Source organism: Castanea sativa, chromosome 12 (assembly GCF_040712315.1).
Source record: "Castanea sativa cultivar Marrone di Chiusa Pesio chromosome 12, ASM4071231v1".
Taxonomy (NCBI): Eukaryota; Viridiplantae; Streptophyta; class Magnoliopsida; order Fagales; family Fagaceae; genus Castanea; species Castanea sativa.
In genome coordinates, this window is record NC_134024.1 from 39,886,514 (window position 1) to 39,905,106 (window position 18,593).

The following is an 18,593-nucleotide window of genomic DNA, read 5'->3' on the forward strand; positions in this document are numbered from 1 at the left end:
CAGCTGCTTTCAGAAGCAACCCAAGGCTGATTAACAAAATCTGCCTAAAAAGTCAAGCTGCATCACAAAATCAGCAAACTGCCGAAATGCCTGTGGGTTACAAAACAGCGTGCAGATAACTTCTTCTTTTTTATTAAAAAATTAAAAAAAAAAACCTTTTACACCTATGGAGAAGCCTCAGGAAACGAGGCCAATTTCCTCACCCAAGCTCCTCCAAAACCCCAAAAATAGCTGCTTTTCAAAGAAGTCCTACAGTTGTTTCCTTTGAAATTTGTCTGCAAGTTTTTGGCCTCAAAGTTGATATTTTTCACCCTAAATTTAAATTTTAAAACGTACAATCTCTCCATCCACCATTCAGAGAATAAAATCATAAATTTGGGTCAAGTCTAAACATACAACCTCTCTTAATTGATTAACCTCTGATTTTAAGGCTTTCCACCAACATCATTTTTTCTGGCATATAATGCACCAGATTCAATACAACACACTTTTTACAACCAAAAAGTCATGGCTTTTGTAGCTAACCTTTGACTACAAACCACTAAAGTATAGGAGTTTTTATAAAATGCTTATTTTATTAAACAAAATCCTCCCAACCAATGCTTGGAGAAGGATCTCTTTTGGACAAGATTAAGAGAAATCTGCTTTTAGCAGCCGGCAGCCATTCTATATAATCTTCACCATTTATTTTCAGGTGCGCCATTTAAACGGTTCCCCAACCTTCGAAAGCATCATAAAAGAAAGCTGTATGTTGGAATACCTGCTACATAAAAGGAAGCTGTCTACAATTGGTCCCCATGGCAGCCAAGTGTAGTGGAGACTAATACGTGTTATTTTCTTGCATCATTTCTTAGCTTCAATGGTTTGCCCTTGCGCAAATTTCACTCATTTATGGGTGCCTACATATAATCTGTTTTTTAAGAAGCACTTCGTGGATCCTTTTGACCACTAACATACATTTTTTTGAAAAACATTCAGCAACATTTTTGTTTTGATAACTCTTTTTGATTGATTGTTGAATTGTTGTATTGTTTGTGGATAATTGATGCAGGCAGCAACTATGATTTAAATTTCATGCTTAAAATGGCTCTTCAATATTTCTGGGTAGTTTACTATTTACTTTTGATTTAGGGGTCTGTTATGTTATTAAGTCGTTTATTTTAGGCTAAAATGCAAAATGCACCTTCTAAGTTTAACTGAAGTTCATTTCAATCTTCTAACTTTATTTTTGTTCAATTGAGTTCTCTAAATTTTTAACAAAATTGGATGAAAGGACTAAATTTGAAACTTAAAATGATTCAATTGAACAAAAGTAAAGTTAGAAGACTAAAATGAATTTTAGTCAAACTTAGAGGGTGCAATTTGCATTTTAGCCTTAATTTTAAGTTTGTGCTGAATTTAAGTCAGTTGACAAGTCTGATCTCACTTTTGACTAGTTGGTATTATTGAGTTAGTTGTCTCTAGAGAATCTTTTTTTTTTTTTGTTTGATAGGTCTCTAGAGAATCTTGAAACTAGTAGGTATTTGTTAGGAGAATATAGAACTATAAAAACCAGGTCTACAGCTAATGTAAGGCAGTCTATTGCTGATTAAGAATACTATATCCCATTTAGGGCTCATGTCATTTCAACCTGTTTTATCTTCTCATAATATGTTTTAGATTGGTTCCAGCAACCCTTGGCTGCATTCATGGTTATGTAGAAGCTCAAGAATCTGAGCCTAGGAAAATTGGAGTTCAGTTACTATATTTCCTAGTTTCAGTAGGAAGAGTAAGAGCCTCCATTTTTTAGCTACATGCCCAAAATCTATAGGTGGAATGCAATCTAATGTGTTTAAATTGTTAGTTTTAGACTTGTTATGTACATACATACATATACACGTGTGTGTGTGCGCGCATACTTGAACTTTAACAGCCCTTTTAAGAAATTAAATAATTATGTATTTAAACAATTTCACTAGGCTTAATATAATTGTTTGTGGGCATTAGAGTTATTTATGAAGACTTAATTCTGTGGAATATTGTTGCACTCTTTGCAGTATGGAGCCTGGGATCGATGAGGAGCCAGAGATTGTGCGCCCTGGTCTAGAAGATCCTTCATTGTTGACGCGACAACGAAATCATCGATCAGAGGACATTTGGAATGGCGAGGTGAAATATCTAGTTTTAACAACTGTTTTAATTTTTACGTTGTCTTTGACTTTTAGCAAGTTCTTTGAAAGTTGTATATCTAATTCTAACGACTGCTATAATTTTTATCCATTTTACAGGACTCGGGCTCACTTACATGCCGTGGTCGCACTAAGGAGATGGCAAAGATAACGATGCAAGATAATCGGGTGATTGATATTATCAAGTTGGTGGGGTTAGAAGGATTGTTTAGGGTCCTTTCCAGAGAGATAGATCATTGCCTAATATCGGCCCTAGTTGAGCGATGGCGGCCGGAGACTCATACGTTCCATCTTCCACATGGTGAGGTGTCAATCACCCTAGAAGATGTGGAGGTCATTTTTGGACTTCCTATAGACGGTGAGGTCTTGGTTGGGCCGACTACTGTGGTGGATGGGAATTGGAGGCAACTGTGCGTGGAGTTGCTTGGTTTTGGCGTTCCGGAGAATGACAACAAAACTTTGGTGGGGCAAAGAATTCTCATTAGTCGCCTTGTTGAGCGCATTGCAGAGCCACTGCCTCATGATGCAACGGAGGAGCAAGTACATCGCATGCCCGGTGCTATATTTTAGCGCTACTAGGGGATAAGATTTTCATGGACAAGTCGGGAGATAGGGTGCATCTGATGTTCTTGGAGTTCCTGCGGAACCTTCATGATCCGCCAAAGTATAGTTGGGGTAGTGGTTGCCTGACATGGTTGTATAGGGAGTTGTGCCGGGCAAGTGATAAAGAGGCATCGCAGATTGGTGGGGCGTTGCAATTGGTCCAGTATTGGGCATGGGCGAGGTTGCCATTCTTGTGCCCGAGGATAGAGCCTCCACTTGGATGCGATTATGGCCCATGGCCAAAAGCTCCACTTGCATTTAAGTAAGTATTTTCCTGATATTTAGTGTGTTATGCAATGTACTATTCTTAGTAAGTAAGTGGTAATATCTTATGTTATTGGATCGTAACTGTAGGTGGGTGCGGGTGCCAAGCCCGAAGAGTAGGCCATCCGGCACGGCGTTGATCTATTATCGTGAGCAATTAGTTAGAATGCAGCCGGACCAGGTAATAATATACAAAATTTCTGTGGAAGTTATGTTAATTTTCCTTAAGAATATGTTGAAATCATTGCTTTAACATATCTTCTATTTTAATTTTTGTTTTTCCCTTTATCTATGTAATCTCCTTTGTTTCACATTTTAAGATGTTATGATAATTGTATTTTGTTTCTACTGTAGATTATATGGCAGCCATATGAGGCAGACTTCGGCCACCTTCCTGACTTCTGCGTCGCAGGGAGGGATACGTGGACGGCAAGGGTGCCACTCGTGTGTTTTTGCATAGTAGAGACACACCACCCAGATCGTGTCCTTCGACAGTTTGGGTTGGCGCAAGAGCGGCCCGACCATGTTGTGTACGATGATAGACTACATAGAATAGACTTGCGTGGGAAGGTTGAAAAGAATTGGAGGGAGGAGCATGGACCGTATATCCTTACATGGGATACGAGACAACAACGAGTTTGCCATGCACCTCCTCAGACTGGTGAGATGCCTCGCAATCATGATTATTACCGCTGGTACCGTTCGGTCACTCGAAAGTATGTCGACCGCAACAGCGCTAAATTAGATATAATGGTAATGTGTTAAATTAGATTTTATTGCCTACTTTGTTTTTTCTTCAGTACATGTAGGAATTAGATTTCTTTTTTCAACAAATCTGGTTTGATCTGACTGACCTCCAATTAAAAAGACTTTCTATTACATATAGTATTCTAATAACACTTTTTGTTCTTAGTTGAGTATTTGAGTAGATCAAATCTGATTGTACTGGTTCTTTCTCCGTTTTAGATTGAAAGCCATTTAGCACTGTTGGAGATGCTTCCTGTAGGCAGCCGAGCACACAACCATGTCCGACGTGTCCTAAATAATGTGGCTGGCCTTGGTGGTGGTCTTGCAGCAAATGGGCAGGCAAACAATGGGCATGAGACTGAGTCAACAACTACTGCAACCCCAAGCACAAACCCAGCACCCCGAAGTACATCGACCCGTGGTCAAGGTGCTACTGCAAGCCCAAGCACAAGTGCAGCTAGGGGCCGTGGTCGGCCTGCTACAGCAAGCCCAAGCACAAGTGCAGGTAGGGGCCGTGGTCGGCGTGCAACAACCCCTCGGGTTGTAACTAGTGCCGAGGTACCTGCACCCATCCCACACGCATCTCCTCCACCTGAGGTTCCTCCACCCATCCCAGATGCATCTCCTCAACTCGAGGTCCCTTCACCCACCCCTCCTTCGCAGCCTAGTTTTGATCTTGGTTTTGATTTTCATATGACCCCTCCTACGCACCCTGAGACACCCTCATACCCACCCACCAGCTCCAATGCACCCACTTTGCCCATGACAATGATCCCCACTCCTAGCTATACAGAGCATCATTACCCACCTACCTCATCCTCATCCGACCCTTTAGGGCCTCTGGTTGGGATTGACACTGATGTACCGGACGAGCATCCCCCTGGCAGCCCTCACCCCCACGAGGTAGACCACAACGTACTAGAAGAGCACCCACTTGTGGGACTGGTGGACACAAAATAGGACACAAAGGCAGCTCTATGGTATGATAACATTACCAACAATGTAATGATATATCTTGTGGTTCACTTTATTCTTATCATTACACCGAATATTGATTGTATGCATCTAATGTCTTTGCAGCACGATGATGAGCCTAAGGATGATGCCCCACAGCCTCCTCCCCCCGCGCCCAAACATTACATAAGGGTTAAAAAACGCAAAATTGGTGAATCTTGAAAAAGAAGCAATACCTGAAATGTGGTAACTAATTTTATTAGAAATTATTGGAATTTTAAGGTGGGCAATATTTTGCAATAACATTATGCATGTACTTGTGTTCTATTGAGAACTTGTTACTAAACTAGGTGGAATTACCGAATTAGTTGATAGAAGGTTCATAACGAACCTTATTCATATGTCATTAAACCATTCAGTTGAGTTGAGCTAGCATGACATTAAACCATTCAGTTTCTCTGGTGAGCCCTATGTTTAAATCTGTCATAGCCATTGTTAAAAATAGCTACATATCCCCTTCCATTATGTCCTCATTAATTAGTCTATATGTTATGCGTATAGGCTGTCAATCCTCATTTCTTGGTTATATAAAGAAATCTGGTTGGTTCAATTTTTGTGAAGGTTCATTTTTTTGCTCATGTTTATATCTCAAGTTAAGTGCCACAGTGTCATTTTTGCCACAGGAGCTACTGCTAAAAGGCTCGGGTTACCCCGTGAAGATGAATTTTGGAGTAGGGGAATTAGTGCTTGTGCGATTTGCGATGGAGCATCACCATTGTTTAAGGGCCAAGTTCTTGCTGTTGTTGGTGGAGGAGACACAGCTACTGAGGAAGCAATATACCTAACTAAATATGCTCGTCATGTTCATTTACTTGTACGTAGAGACCAACTAAAGGCTTCCAAAGCAATGCAAGATAGGTGAGTTCTGGTGGCCCTTCCTTCAATGTTGTTGTTTTGAAGTTATCATTTACTTGTACAGTTACTGAAGTTCTTGTTTGTGCTACTCAATCTCATTGTCAGTTTGTGTCTCATACCATATATAAAATGTAGTGAAACTTCTCATTATCTGAAAGATTGTCTTTGTCCTTTTACTAGCTTCTTAGTTATTTATCTATTAATTTATAGTTTCTTTTGATGTATCAGATCTGTATCTATCTTTGTTCCTTTATTCGTTTTTTTTCCCTGCCACATGCTCCTTAGTAATTTCATGGGACCTTCCAGTTGAGTCTATCTATCTTAATCTTTGTTCCTTCATCCTTTATCCATTTTTTTTAATACATAACTCTGTCTTAATTATTATTTTTCCTTTTGTGAGCAAATAGATTGACGGTGAAGTCATAGGTTCAATCTAGTATAGATGCATGAGTTGGCCTATCAGGGGCGGGGGGAAGAATAGGGCACACAAATTCCCCACATCCTCACCCAGCACAGATTGAGACTCATAGATGCCACTAAGGAAACTTATGTTACCTTGAAATAGTGAGCCTAGTTCTCTCCCTAAGCATTGAGTGATGTTTATTTGTCCAATTATTCTCTAGATGATATGTGTTGGTGTTTAGTGACTGATGGCTGGTCCCCTATCTTGCCGATTGATTTGGATGGGCAAAATTTCCCCTAGGCTTTACGGATGTGGTGTAAACACCGTTGCACAGTGGGACAAATACTAATGAGAAGTTGCACTGTAGAAGGTTTTTTCTTGTTTAGCTCTCAGCTTGAAACTGCATTTGTGTTAAAAAAATGGTCAGATGATTGATTATATGTTCATGCATTAGACTTTTCTTTGTCATTGTGTCAGAGTATTCGCTTTAAGTTACCTATCAAAAAAGTATTTCCTTTTGGAAATACATAATGATACTTTGTGAAACATTGATTTCTCATGGAAATAGTGTTTGGTGTTTTTGTGAGGATGATACGGGCAAGCTTCATGGGTTGGGGCAATTCTTGACATCCATCAGATATGTGGTTTGAAAGAATTGCTGAACATTGAAGAGATAATTCTTTTTTTGGCATTGTTTCTTCTTCTTCTTCTCATTTGGTAGGTTTGAATTTTATATGTTCTTGGCATCAACTATCAGATATTCAGGGCTCTTATGGCTGTCTCCTTTGAGGAGATGAAAGTTGAATTTTGTTTTTCACTTTCTTGGAAATCCAGGTTAGGTGGGATTCATGGGAATTGGTTTACTTTAGAGCGTGTTTGAATTTTGGCCTTAAACTTTTTGAATCTTGAAGGTGGGTCCATGTGTTTGATGCCAACATAGCTCCCTTAGTAAATTCATGGGAAGTATTAGGTTTGAGAATTTACACGTGAATCTTTATTTGGCCATTTGGCGTTGGAATGGCAAAAATTCTTTGCTCTGCTTGACCCTTCATGTCCTGCGTGGATTTTCCTAGCCCCAAAGAGGTGATGGGGCGGGGACAGGTTTTGTTGCCCCTCCTCATCTTGCCCCATATATATAAAATTTAATCTTTTTTTATGCATAAAGTCTATTTTTTTGGTTACCATCCCTTAAAACCCTTGTTTTCTCTCTCTTTTAGCACTCACATGACTATGCCTCCCCTTATTCTTTCATCTCTACCTTATAAATGTTGTAAAGCCACCTCATTAGGGATGGAAAAATACATCTAATCTGCTTTGTCCCCCATCCACCTTGCAATTGTCCCACTGAGAGAACAGGGTGGGGATGGGGCCCCTGATCCCACCCTGTCTTGCCCTATTGCCATTCCTGTTTTTGCATGCACCGTCCAACAACTATGTGTTCTACAGTTAAGCATAATCTTAAGTTACAAGTTGATCATGCCACAATGTAGGCCATGATGGCGTCTGTCTTAGTGTATTCAATATGAGAGAGGCATATGCTAATAATGAGTTTGGAAACCCATGAATTTTCCAAAATGAATTGAATTAGTATAATTTAGTCCAATTCATGTGTTTTGTACCAAAATGAATTGAATTCAAATTGAGAGCATATGTTTGGAACCACAACTTCCCTATATGAATTGAAATGTTTTAGAATTCATGTGGGTTGGCTAACAATGGGCCTAATTATATCAGATTTGGTTCATTTCTTGTTGTAAGACTCTTTTTACCAATTACTAAAAATATCTCTACATTTTTCCACTCCCGCATATTACATACCAGCATTTGAGAACATATGTTCCCTTCTATTCTCTCTCAAATTTTGTTAAGAAACATAAATGAATGATTAAATTTTTAACTTTTATTTGGTTTTTACAAAATTAGATTGTAAATCAACATGTAGTGGGGGTAGTATGGTTTCAATGCTGTTCATCTTATGTGCCTCACCACCCCCCCAACCCCCAGACACAAAAAATTGATTACAATTGCACTCCTTTTCAATTCTTGTTTATTCCAAACACATAAATTGGGCTTCAAATCTACAAAGTTCATTTCATCAATTCATCTATGAGTTAAAATATGAGTTTAAATTTCAATTCATTTTATCTTGACTAATTGAATTGAATTTAAGGTTAATTCAGTCATGAATTGGTTCCAAAGGAAGTGCTAACAGAATCTGCTCTCCATCTCAATTTGACCAAGCATTTGTAATTTCCCTGAAAAATTAGATTTATTAGCGTGTCATGGCTGTGATTGATGCCTCAGATATGTGTTGGTCTTGTGTGATGGGACTCTTACAGAATCTGGGAAAAAAAATTTATGGCGAATGTGTGTTACCATTGAAAGATTACTGCATCAAAAACAGAAGGTTCTTATGTTATTATAATTGATTTTATTATTATTATTATTATGCAACATGCTTATGCTACCCATGATATGATCTATTCAGGTGTCTCCAGCCAAGTAGATTGTGCAATAAAGATTCGTAATCTTGAAAGTAAACTAGATTCCATAGTTTGTACCATTAAAGACCGTAAAGAGCTTGAGAAACATGTGCCAATGCCCTCAGAAGTTGTGGTGGAGTATGACAAAGCAGCTAGCTTATGGTCCCTACACGAACAGATAAAACAAATGGAAGCTGAAGTTGAAGAAGCTGCAAAATCGAGTTGTAGACGAAGTAAATGGCAGTTTATGGGCGCTAGAGATGCCAGGGCCGAGGAGGAGTTGCGCCAAGTCTATGGTGTTTCTGAAAGGACAGAATGTGATGGGGCTGCTAATTTAATTCAAAAGTCGAGGGCTATAAACTATGCACTTGGTGAACTGGGTCAGTGGTGCGCTTATAAGGTACTGTTTTCTTACAAGTATAAGCTGTTTTAGTCATTTACTCCTGGTCAACTATATGAAATTATTCTTTTGCAAGTTGCACAATCTTTTTTGACTGCTTTACAAAATGATGAGAGGGCAAACTACCAGCTTGATGTCAAGTTTCAAGAATCCTACCTGAACAAAGTTGTATCCCTCTTACAATGCCAATTATCTGAGGGGGCTGTTTCTGACGAGGATACTAAAGCTGAAGACTTAGAAAGTGGTGTGGCTCAGAATGGGACTGATGCTGATGAGATTGAGGAGGGAGAGCTTCCTGACAGTCATGGTGAGTAATTGCTGACTTGTGATTAAATGGAATAAACATTTAAGATATTGGGTAGCTAATGCTGATCCCAACATATGTTGATTCCCCCCCCCCCCCCCCCCCTTCTCTCTACCCCATAGCAAAAGAGAGATGTTATAATTATTTAGTACATTTTGGTATTGGGAATGTCTGAATATGGTAAAAAGTAGTGACTTCTGCTTATATTAAATCCTGGATTATTGTAGTTAAATTACTATCCTCATCTGTGCTTGAAATATATTTTTGGTGCTCTTATGTGTTTAGAGCATTCAAAGGATGTTTGCCCCATCCAGGAGAGCTTTAAATATATGCAAGGTTGTCCAAGTGACTGACCAACACAGCGAACTTGTCTCTCTGTCCATGCATTTATGAATTGCCAGATGTTTATATGATAAATATATTGACATTTTTTTTCCAAACACCCTTGTAGTTGTATCTGGTGGGGAGCATGTGGATGTGATAATAGGTGCTGCTGTTGCTGATGGAAAAGTGAAGCCAAAAGTGCAGTCACTGATTAAAATACTTCTCAAGTACCAGCAAACAGAAGATTTCCGTGCAATCATTTTTGTTGAGCGAGTTGTGTCTGCTTTAGTTCTTCCAAAGGTTGATATGTTAATACATGGTTTTCTCTTTGCATTTATTGATTTAGTTTTCCAAGTTTGTCACAGTATATTGTTATATTCTTCCAAGAATGCAGGTATTTGCAGAGCTTCCATCTCTAAGTTTTATTAAATGTGCAAGCTTGATAGGTCACAACAATAGTCATGAAATGTGGACATGCCAAATGCAGGACACAATTGCCAAATTCCGGGATGGTCGTGTATGTTTTGAATTCTGTGCTCACTGAACTGTTTTACATAAAAGATGAATTTTTTATGTTTAGATATTCTTGCGTCTCACAAATTCTTGTACTTGTTTTCTAGGTGACATTGTTAGTTGCTACTAGTGTTGCTGAGGAAGGACTTGATATTCGACAGTGCAATGTTGTCATTCGCTTTGACCTTGCAAAAACTGTCTTGGCATACATTCAGTCTAGGGGCCGTGCTAGAAAGCCTGGGTCTGATTACATCCTGATGGGTCTGATTACATCCTGATGGTTGAGAGGTACTTATGTCTGCTCCTTTCCCAATGTCAGTATAGTCCAGCAAAAAAACTCAAATGTCTATGTTTTCTCTTGGTATTGTTATTCACATGGTACTTGTGTTGGGTCTGGCTCAGTGTTGCTGTTAGTTCTTGTAACCTAAGTATGATCTTTCAAATGTTGGTGTATTTGTAAGAACTCAATTGTTTGTACTCTCTCTAGGGGAAATTTGTCACATGAAGCATTCTTAAGGAATGCTAGGAATAGTGAGGAGATTTTGCGGAAAGAAGCGATAGAGAGAACTGACCTTAGTCATATTAAAGACATTTCGAGGTTAATTTCAGTGGATTCATCTCCGGGTACAATTTACCAGGTGGAGTCAACTGGTGCAGTTGTAAGCTTAAACTCTTCTGTTGGACTCGTTCATTTCTACTGCTCTCAACTACCCAGTGACAGGTTTTTTGTTCACCACTCTGAAAAATATTACATATTATATTCCTTGATGTTCAGGGTTATTAGTAAGATCAAAATTTTACTTGATTTTTTTCATCTTTTATTCAGATATTCAATACTTCGTCCTGAGTTTATTATGGAGAAGCATGAAAAGCCTGGAGGTCCCACTGAATATTCATGCAAGCTTCAACTACCCTGTAATGCACCATTTGAGAAACTTGAGGGTCCTGTATGCAGTTCAATGCGCCTAGCACAGCAGGCAAGCTTTTAGTTCATTGCGATCATGTTAGCTTCTCCTGAGTCTTATTTAATGATAGTTTATAATCTACTTATTCTGCAGGCTGTTTGTCTGGCTGCTTGTAAGAAGCTGCATGAGATGGGAGCATTTACTGACATGCTCTTGCCAGACAAGGGAAGTGGGGAAGAAAGAGAAAAGGTTGATCAGAATGATGAGGGAGATCCACTCCCTGGGACAGCTAGGCATAGAGAGTTCTATCCTGAAGGCGTGGCTGATGTTCTTAAGGTTAGTTAATACCGCAATCACACAGTTAAGGCATTTTTGTTGTTTTGGGGGGGGTGTATTTCTGATTAGCAAAATGAAAGCATAATTGAAGACTGTCCTTTACCGTAAAAGGACACCTTTTTTTTCCCTGCCACACACAACACTGACAATTAAGTACCATTGAATTTCTACAAATTGAGAGGAAAAAAAACCCCCTGATGGTATAGATAGTGGGTTATATCTGTGCTGTGACATCCTCTATTTTTACAATTTTGGCGCCAATGCTATTATAAGTTCTAACTTATCCTCTGTTTGCAAAGTCTTCCTGGCCGTCAAGCTGGCAGAAGTTTATTTACATTTGGCACAAACTGTTGGTATTGCAGCCTAAGCTTTAGATTGGCCTTTCCCTGAAATTAATTTTTTTTTTTTTTTTTTTTTTTCATATTGTGTATTTTCTAAAGGTTGGACCTATAATGTTTGAGTTGAACCAATGACCCCTCAAGAAAATAATATTGGCCAGCTGGCTAGTGTGGCCCTCCAAACACAGCTGCCCTAGGTGACCCCCCCTAAAAAAAATATTTGTTCTAAAAAATCTACCTCTTTTATTTATTTATTCAGTTATGAGTAATAAGTTTGAATTATGAACTGGTAATACATGGAAATTGCAGATTTTTTATTATTATTTGCTTTTGTGTTCAATTGTCTGTCAACATTGACTAAGACTCAAAATGTTAAATTTATAGTACTGCTTAAAGTAATACCTAAATATGGAAGAAATGAATGCTTCTTTTTTTACTTTGTGTTCATCATTGTGAACATAATGTATTTTTCATCATCAATAAAACTTTTATTACTTATAAAAAAATAAAGAAATAAAACCCAGATATGGAAGATTTAATGTAATGGATAAAATAGCACTTGAGAGAATAGGAGAAAATTTTCTTTTCTCTTTTGAAAAATTACATTAAAATAATGGCGATTTGGTTTGTTATAATATTTGGAATAGGGAAGATTTTTTTTTAATACAAAATTTTATTCAAATTGCTAAAATTTCAATATCGTGTTTGTTTGGCATGATTAATTTTGCATTGGGCAAAGGGCTTCAATCATATATCCAAGCAGACCGCTTTGCTCCATCTCGTTGGGCTGCTCCTGGGGTTCTGACTGTCTTTGATGAGGATACCAAGGATGGAGAATCATCCTTATTTGATCAGGATGGATCACTTACTGAGACTGAACGTGGGGTGGATCAGTGCATTGATGGATATGAAAATGACGAAATGGAAGATGGTGAGCTTGAGGGTGACTCAAGTTCATATAGAGTCCTCTCCAGCAAGACACTTGCAGATGTTGTTGAAGCACTTATTGGAGTTTATTATGTTGAAGGTGGGAAAGTTTCTGCTAATCACCTCATGAAATGGATTGGCATTCAAGTGGAGTTTGATGCCGATGAGATGGAGTGCATATCAAGGCCATCAGATGTTCCCGAGAGCATACTTAGAAGTATCAACTTTGATGCCTTAGAAGGTGCTTTGAACATTAAGTTTAATGACAGGGGACTTTTGGTGGAGGCTATTACTCATGCTTCGCGACCATCTTCTGGAGTAGCCTGCTATCAGCGTTTGGAGTTTGTTGGTGATGCTGTTTTAGATCATCTCATAACAAGGCATTTGTTCTTCACATACACAGATCTTCCCCCGGGGTGCTTGACTGATCTGCGAGCTGCTGCTGTAAACAATGAAAATTTTGCACGTGTTGCTGTCAAACATAATCTCCATGTGCACCTTCGGCATGGGTCAAGTGCCCTTGAAAAACAGGTTCTCTTTCTGTTTATAGCCTTTAAATCTTTTATTACTTCATGACAGAAATTCTTTTATATTTGAATCATCTATTGGATTATTTCTTATCAAAGGCTCCTAATTGGTGGTTTGACCAAATTCCATAGTGGACCGCCAATTCAATGAGTTTCAAAGCACCTTTTGTTAAACAGTTGGCATGTACTGAAAAAAAGCTGCGTGGGCTGGCCATGGTTTTCTTTCCCTAAAGCTAGTTAGTTGCTTATATGTCATCTTCTTGACATGGTTTTTGGATTCTGTGTGCAGATTTGGGACTTCGTGAAAGAAGTTCAAGATGAATTGTTAAAGCCAGGATTCAACTCCTTTGGTCTTAGTGACTGTAAAGCTCCAAAAGTTCTTGGTGACATTGTTGAATCCATTGCTGGTGCCATTTTTCTTGACAGTGGACGTGAGACTTCAGTTGTTTGGAAGGTTAGTTTCAGCAAAGTGACCAAGTTTTCTATTGTCCATTCCTCTTTGTTTTCCTTCCATTTTGGGATTTGAATGATAAGAAATGATATAGGAAATTTCTCAACTTTGAAACCTCATTGTCTCCAGGTGTTTCAACCTCTCTTGCAACCAATGGTTACCCCGGAGACACTCCCAATGCATCCTGTGCGTGAGCTGCAGGAACGGTGCCAACAACAGGCTGAAGGTCTGGAATACAAAGCAAGTCGAAGTGGAAATGTGGCTACGGTTGAAGTCTTTATTGATGGTGTCCAGATAGGAATTGCTCAGAATCCACAAAAGAAGATGGCACAGAAACTAGCCGCAAGAAACGCGCTTGCTGCTTTGAAAGAGAAGGAAACGGCTGAAGCTAAGGAGAATGATGATGAAAATGGGAAGAAAAAGAAGAATGGGAGCCAAACATTTACAAGACAAACGTTGAATGATATCTGCTTGCGTAGAAATTGGCCCATGCCATTCTATAGGTAAGGAAACAATGAATGGTTTTTTCTTTTGGGTACATTTTCCATATTGAAGAATCATACAAGTGAGTCAATCATGTGAGAATTTCCTAATTGAGAACTTGATACTTGCAATTTTAGGTGTGTAAACGAGGGTGGCCCTGCACATGCAAAGCGGTTTACATTTGCTGTACGCGTGAATACTGCTGATAGAGGCTGGACAGATGAATGCGTGGGAAATCCTATGCCAAGCGTCAAAAAGGCCAAAGATTCTGTTGCTGTTCTTCTATTGGAACTCATAAATAGATTGTACTCGTGATGGCAATGAGTTAAAAGTTACAATACTATAATTTTGCAGTTGAAATATAATGTCTAAGTTTAACCATTAATATTCAACGGGAGGCACAGTTTTTTACATATTGTTGCCTCTTCCTTTGTCGACTTGCTGTATTTAAATATTTTTTTCCAACTTTATTAAAGAAAATAGTAAACCTGTAGCGCTTGTCAACAATTTGGTAAGAAATGAAGCGAGCAGATATTTTTGGCTGGCTGGAGAAAAATGTGATTCTGGCTTTGTATGTGTGTTATTGTTATGGAACATTTGTTGCACGAGTTTATATCATGTCACCGTGCGACAAGGTTCTTGGCACATTCATTTTGCACAAGTTATTAGTTATTATCAGACTAAGGATCTCAATCTTTTCATGATTTTTCCTTAAAATACTTGTATGAAAAATATGAATTGAAAAGCTTGATAAAATATGCGAGACAGAGGATGTAAGAACTCTGCTGCCCAATTCAGGGTGCAAGAACATCGCAATGAGTTCAATAAAGAAGTGTATGGTCCTGTTTTGCTTGAGGTATGTATTTTATAATTCGGATTGTTGCTTTATGAATTAATTCTTCTTTCACTTACTTTTTAATAATTTTGTGTTCAGGTTAATGTCTCTAATCGGGTTCATCTGTATCAAACATAAAAAAAAAAAACAGTAAAGTTCTGTACTATTTTTTTCATTTCAGACTTGGATGAAGATCATATTAGGTACCTGAGCTTCTTGTTGGTTTTATTTGTTTTTATTTTAGAGATCTCAGTTACTTAAACGGAAATTGGGACAAAGGTGGTAGAAAGATTTTGTTAGGCTATGATTTGACTAAGGTCCCATTAGATTTTGATAAACTTGAATAAGACATCAAAGTGAAGGACCATTAAATTAGTTAAATGCAGGACAATGCTAGTCATAGTATGTCACTTATTAAATTAAAAAAATGCTAGTATGTGGCAGATAAATGGATTATATGAACATTTATGTATCAATTTCTCTCATGTATGTGAACATGATTTTTGTTGGGTGGTGAGGAAAGTTCTTTTTTGACACTAAACTTCAAGTATTTTTTGGTTTTTTGCTTGATTTGCAGTCTTCCATCACTCACGATCCTAGGGATCGGGTCTTTTTTCTTGTTCAATTTGTCATGTATTTGACTGTGGGCAGTTAGAGGGGCTGAGCCTCATGAAGTTGGGGAGTTTGAAAATGTGGTTTTTTGCCCCCTCCACATGGAGTGTGTGCTGTCATTTATCTTTCTGCCCATGATTTTTCTCCATTTACAACACAATCTGAGAAAGATCTCAAGGTGGATGCTGCAAAGGCATGCAAATTTATCTGTGGATATTTTATCAATCATGCAATTTCAACAATAATGTAGAACTAGAAAATTGCATTTAAGCTGTAATAATGTTTAAGTTTGTCTTGAATTTGGCAGGGAATGAGTGAGGATGTGAGCATTAACAAGTTCTTTGATGAGGCCATGATGGTTGAGCTGGCAGTCCAATCAGCTGATCTTCATCATGCAATGGTGTGATAAGAGTCAGCTACAGAAGGAGGCGGTTCTAGCATCTTTAATGCTGCTATTCTTACAGAGATATTGAGTTACCATTGATAAAATACAATTGTTGCTTGGAAAAGTCTTGCTTGTACAATGCCAATTTTATGACAATACAATTGTTGCTTTGATATTAGAGGCCTTGAGCCATATTTTGGTCTCTGTGACCCTTGTAAAAATCCCTTTGTAAAACCAACTTCAAGGCACTACCTGCTGGGTCCTCTCCATCAAGTGAATCTATTCATCCATCCCATTCAAAGCCGGAGGTTGCAAATGCTACAATGCAAACTAAGGAGGCTTTAGACTTTGCATTGCAAACTATTGAAACTCCGGATGTTGCATCATTAACTAACCATCCTGGTAATCAACTTCCAAAAGACATAGCAAGGTTTCTTCTTCGAATGGATGGGCGAAGAAAGCGCAAGACTAGGTGGGATGTTAGGCTTGAAGATATGTAATGTAGTTGCCTCTTTTGTACTCCATCGACTAGGTTTTTGTGTAACCAGAAAACCACTTCTGTGCACTTCCTAATCTTGAATTGTAGTTTATACTAGATAACAATACAATTCTATTTTACTATATGGCACATTAAGAGATTAGTTTTTTTTTTTTTTGTTGGTTCACATTATTTTTGATAGTGTTTTCTTCCCACCAATGCCAAATGAACAAAGTTGTATGACCTTAGTCACATAATCTAAGCAATAAAGGCCCTTCATAAACCACATGCGCACCTCCCTAAATGAAGTGTTGGGAAGGTGTTCAAACTCAATGTAGCTAGCTACGAAGTCAAAAAAATGAGAAAAAAGCAAAGCAAGCCAAGTACACATTTAATGTGAAGTTTGAAAAAGTTGTAAACAGAAATGAAGTTTTAAAACTGATGTCAAACTCATGTACACAAAGCAAACCATGTGAGCAATCTGAATGAGCATGCTCGAAGTGTCTACAGGTAATTTCTCATTGCACACAGTTGCACATGGGCACAAGAGAGCTATTGGAGCTTTGATTTTGACTATTCCCTTCCCAACGGACGTGGGATTAAACTGTTTGAATTAGATGTGTATATTATGTGATTTAGACCATAATTTTCATTCTATACGAACAAAGAACAACAAGGAAAAAATGAGCAACTGATTTCATATAAACTTAGCCACAAGCTGTGTGCAATTGTTTAATTGGATTTGCAACAAGTGAATATATGGTGACATGATTTGTCAGACATTAACAACAACATTTAAAAATTGCACACAACGTATAAACTTTAACAACAACGTCGAATGTTCGTAGGTAGAAATTTTTGGAAATCATCATTGCTTGAATCTGAGAAGTCTGAAATATCACTTTCATCATCTAATGCAGTAATTTCATTAATAGACTTCATGGCTCGCTCTTGCGCCTTCCCCTTTAGATGCTTCCTAGCTTTTTGGATTGCATGAAAACGGTCTAGCCGCCTTTGCATTTGATTGTTCTCTTGTTCAAGGCGAGCAAGTATGTTGGCAGGCTCATCTCTAGGTAACTCGGCTGAGCGTGCCTTAGAAACTCGTAACCCGTGCCATCGACAATACACCTCCAACTCACACCTCTTCTCGTATAGGGTTGACCATGGTGGTTCTGCTACGGTGAACTCCATTGCGGTGGTATCTGTACTTAGTTTTGTAGGTTTGCCGACCATGATGTGGCCAACGCTTCCAAGACTCTCGTACGTGTATATTGGCATATTAACGAAATCTCTCTTCTTTCCAACCCATTTCCCTCCATAGTGGTCTGTGTATGTTTGTAGTTGTTGATCTGCTGGAACTTGTGATAATTCATTTGTTGAAGTAGATTGAAACTTGTTTCTACGTGTACGAGATGATGTTGAGGCGTTGTGACTCATAGCTTACTCAACCTACAAAGTTAGTGGTGTAGGAATAAGAAAAGAATTGTGGTACATTTATAACCTCATTCCACTGTGTATTCAATAATAAAATTTAACATATTCAGGCTTGTCATGTCAATACAGGCTGGAAAACCACTACACGAATTTTTTTTTCAAATGTTCCCAATGTCACAGTGAGATTCTCTTATTCTGGGCAGTAGTTGCAGTGTATTGCCGTGACTATTCAGCTGAACAGTATTCATGTGAAGAGTATTTAGCATGCTTGTGTTTCATCTAACATGAACTTGACAAGACAATACCGAGTTGTGTTAAATGCATCATAAACTTTTCAGGGGTCTTCTGCATCCTTGAAAACAGTGCATTGCAAAAGGATGCAGATCTGTGTATTGACGTGAGTGTGAATGATATGACTAGATAGGGTTCAACAGTGTAGCAATGGTGGACAGCTGTCCCCCAAACTCGAGAATTTGTTTTAATAAATTTAGATTTAGAATAAGGGCTCTCAACCTAAACCTGTTGTCTCCAATTATATATGTAAGTACACAAAGATGGATCGAAACAGACCAAAATGGAACAAAGTGGATTGAATGGACCAAATTAGACCAAATTAGACCAAATGGACCGATCTTATTTTCCACTATAACTCGAGTATTAAAGAATCGAGATAGACAAGGAACTCGAGTCTCTAAAACTCGATTTTCACTGGGCAAATTTTTTTCCCCCAACAGCATGCTCTGTTTCAGGCAAAGAGGCAGAAAGGCATGCCCTGTTTCAAAAAAAATTTGCCCAGTGGAACTC

At 38.4% G+C, this 18,593-nt stretch overlaps 1 protein-coding gene across 1 annotated transcript; it reads left to right on the forward strand.

The window, feature by feature from the left end:
* Positions 1-8,502: 8,502 nt before the first annotated feature.
* Positions 8,503-14,595, forward strand: LOC142620660 (endoribonuclease Dicer homolog 1-like). The gene is made up of 12 exons (XM_075793994.1): positions 8,503-8,935; positions 9,011-9,244; positions 9,693-9,865; positions 9,960-10,082; positions 10,186-10,339; positions 10,559-10,799; positions 10,905-11,055; positions 11,137-11,319; positions 12,381-13,115; positions 13,401-13,565; positions 13,692-14,065; positions 14,183-14,595. Exons 1-12 carry the CDS (start codon positions 8,503-8,505, stop codon positions 14,358-14,360), a joined length of 3,144 nt encoding a protein of 1,047 aa, XP_075650109.1. The 3' UTR covers positions 14,361-14,595.
* The last annotated feature ends 3,998 nt before the right edge of the window (positions 14,596-18,593 follow it).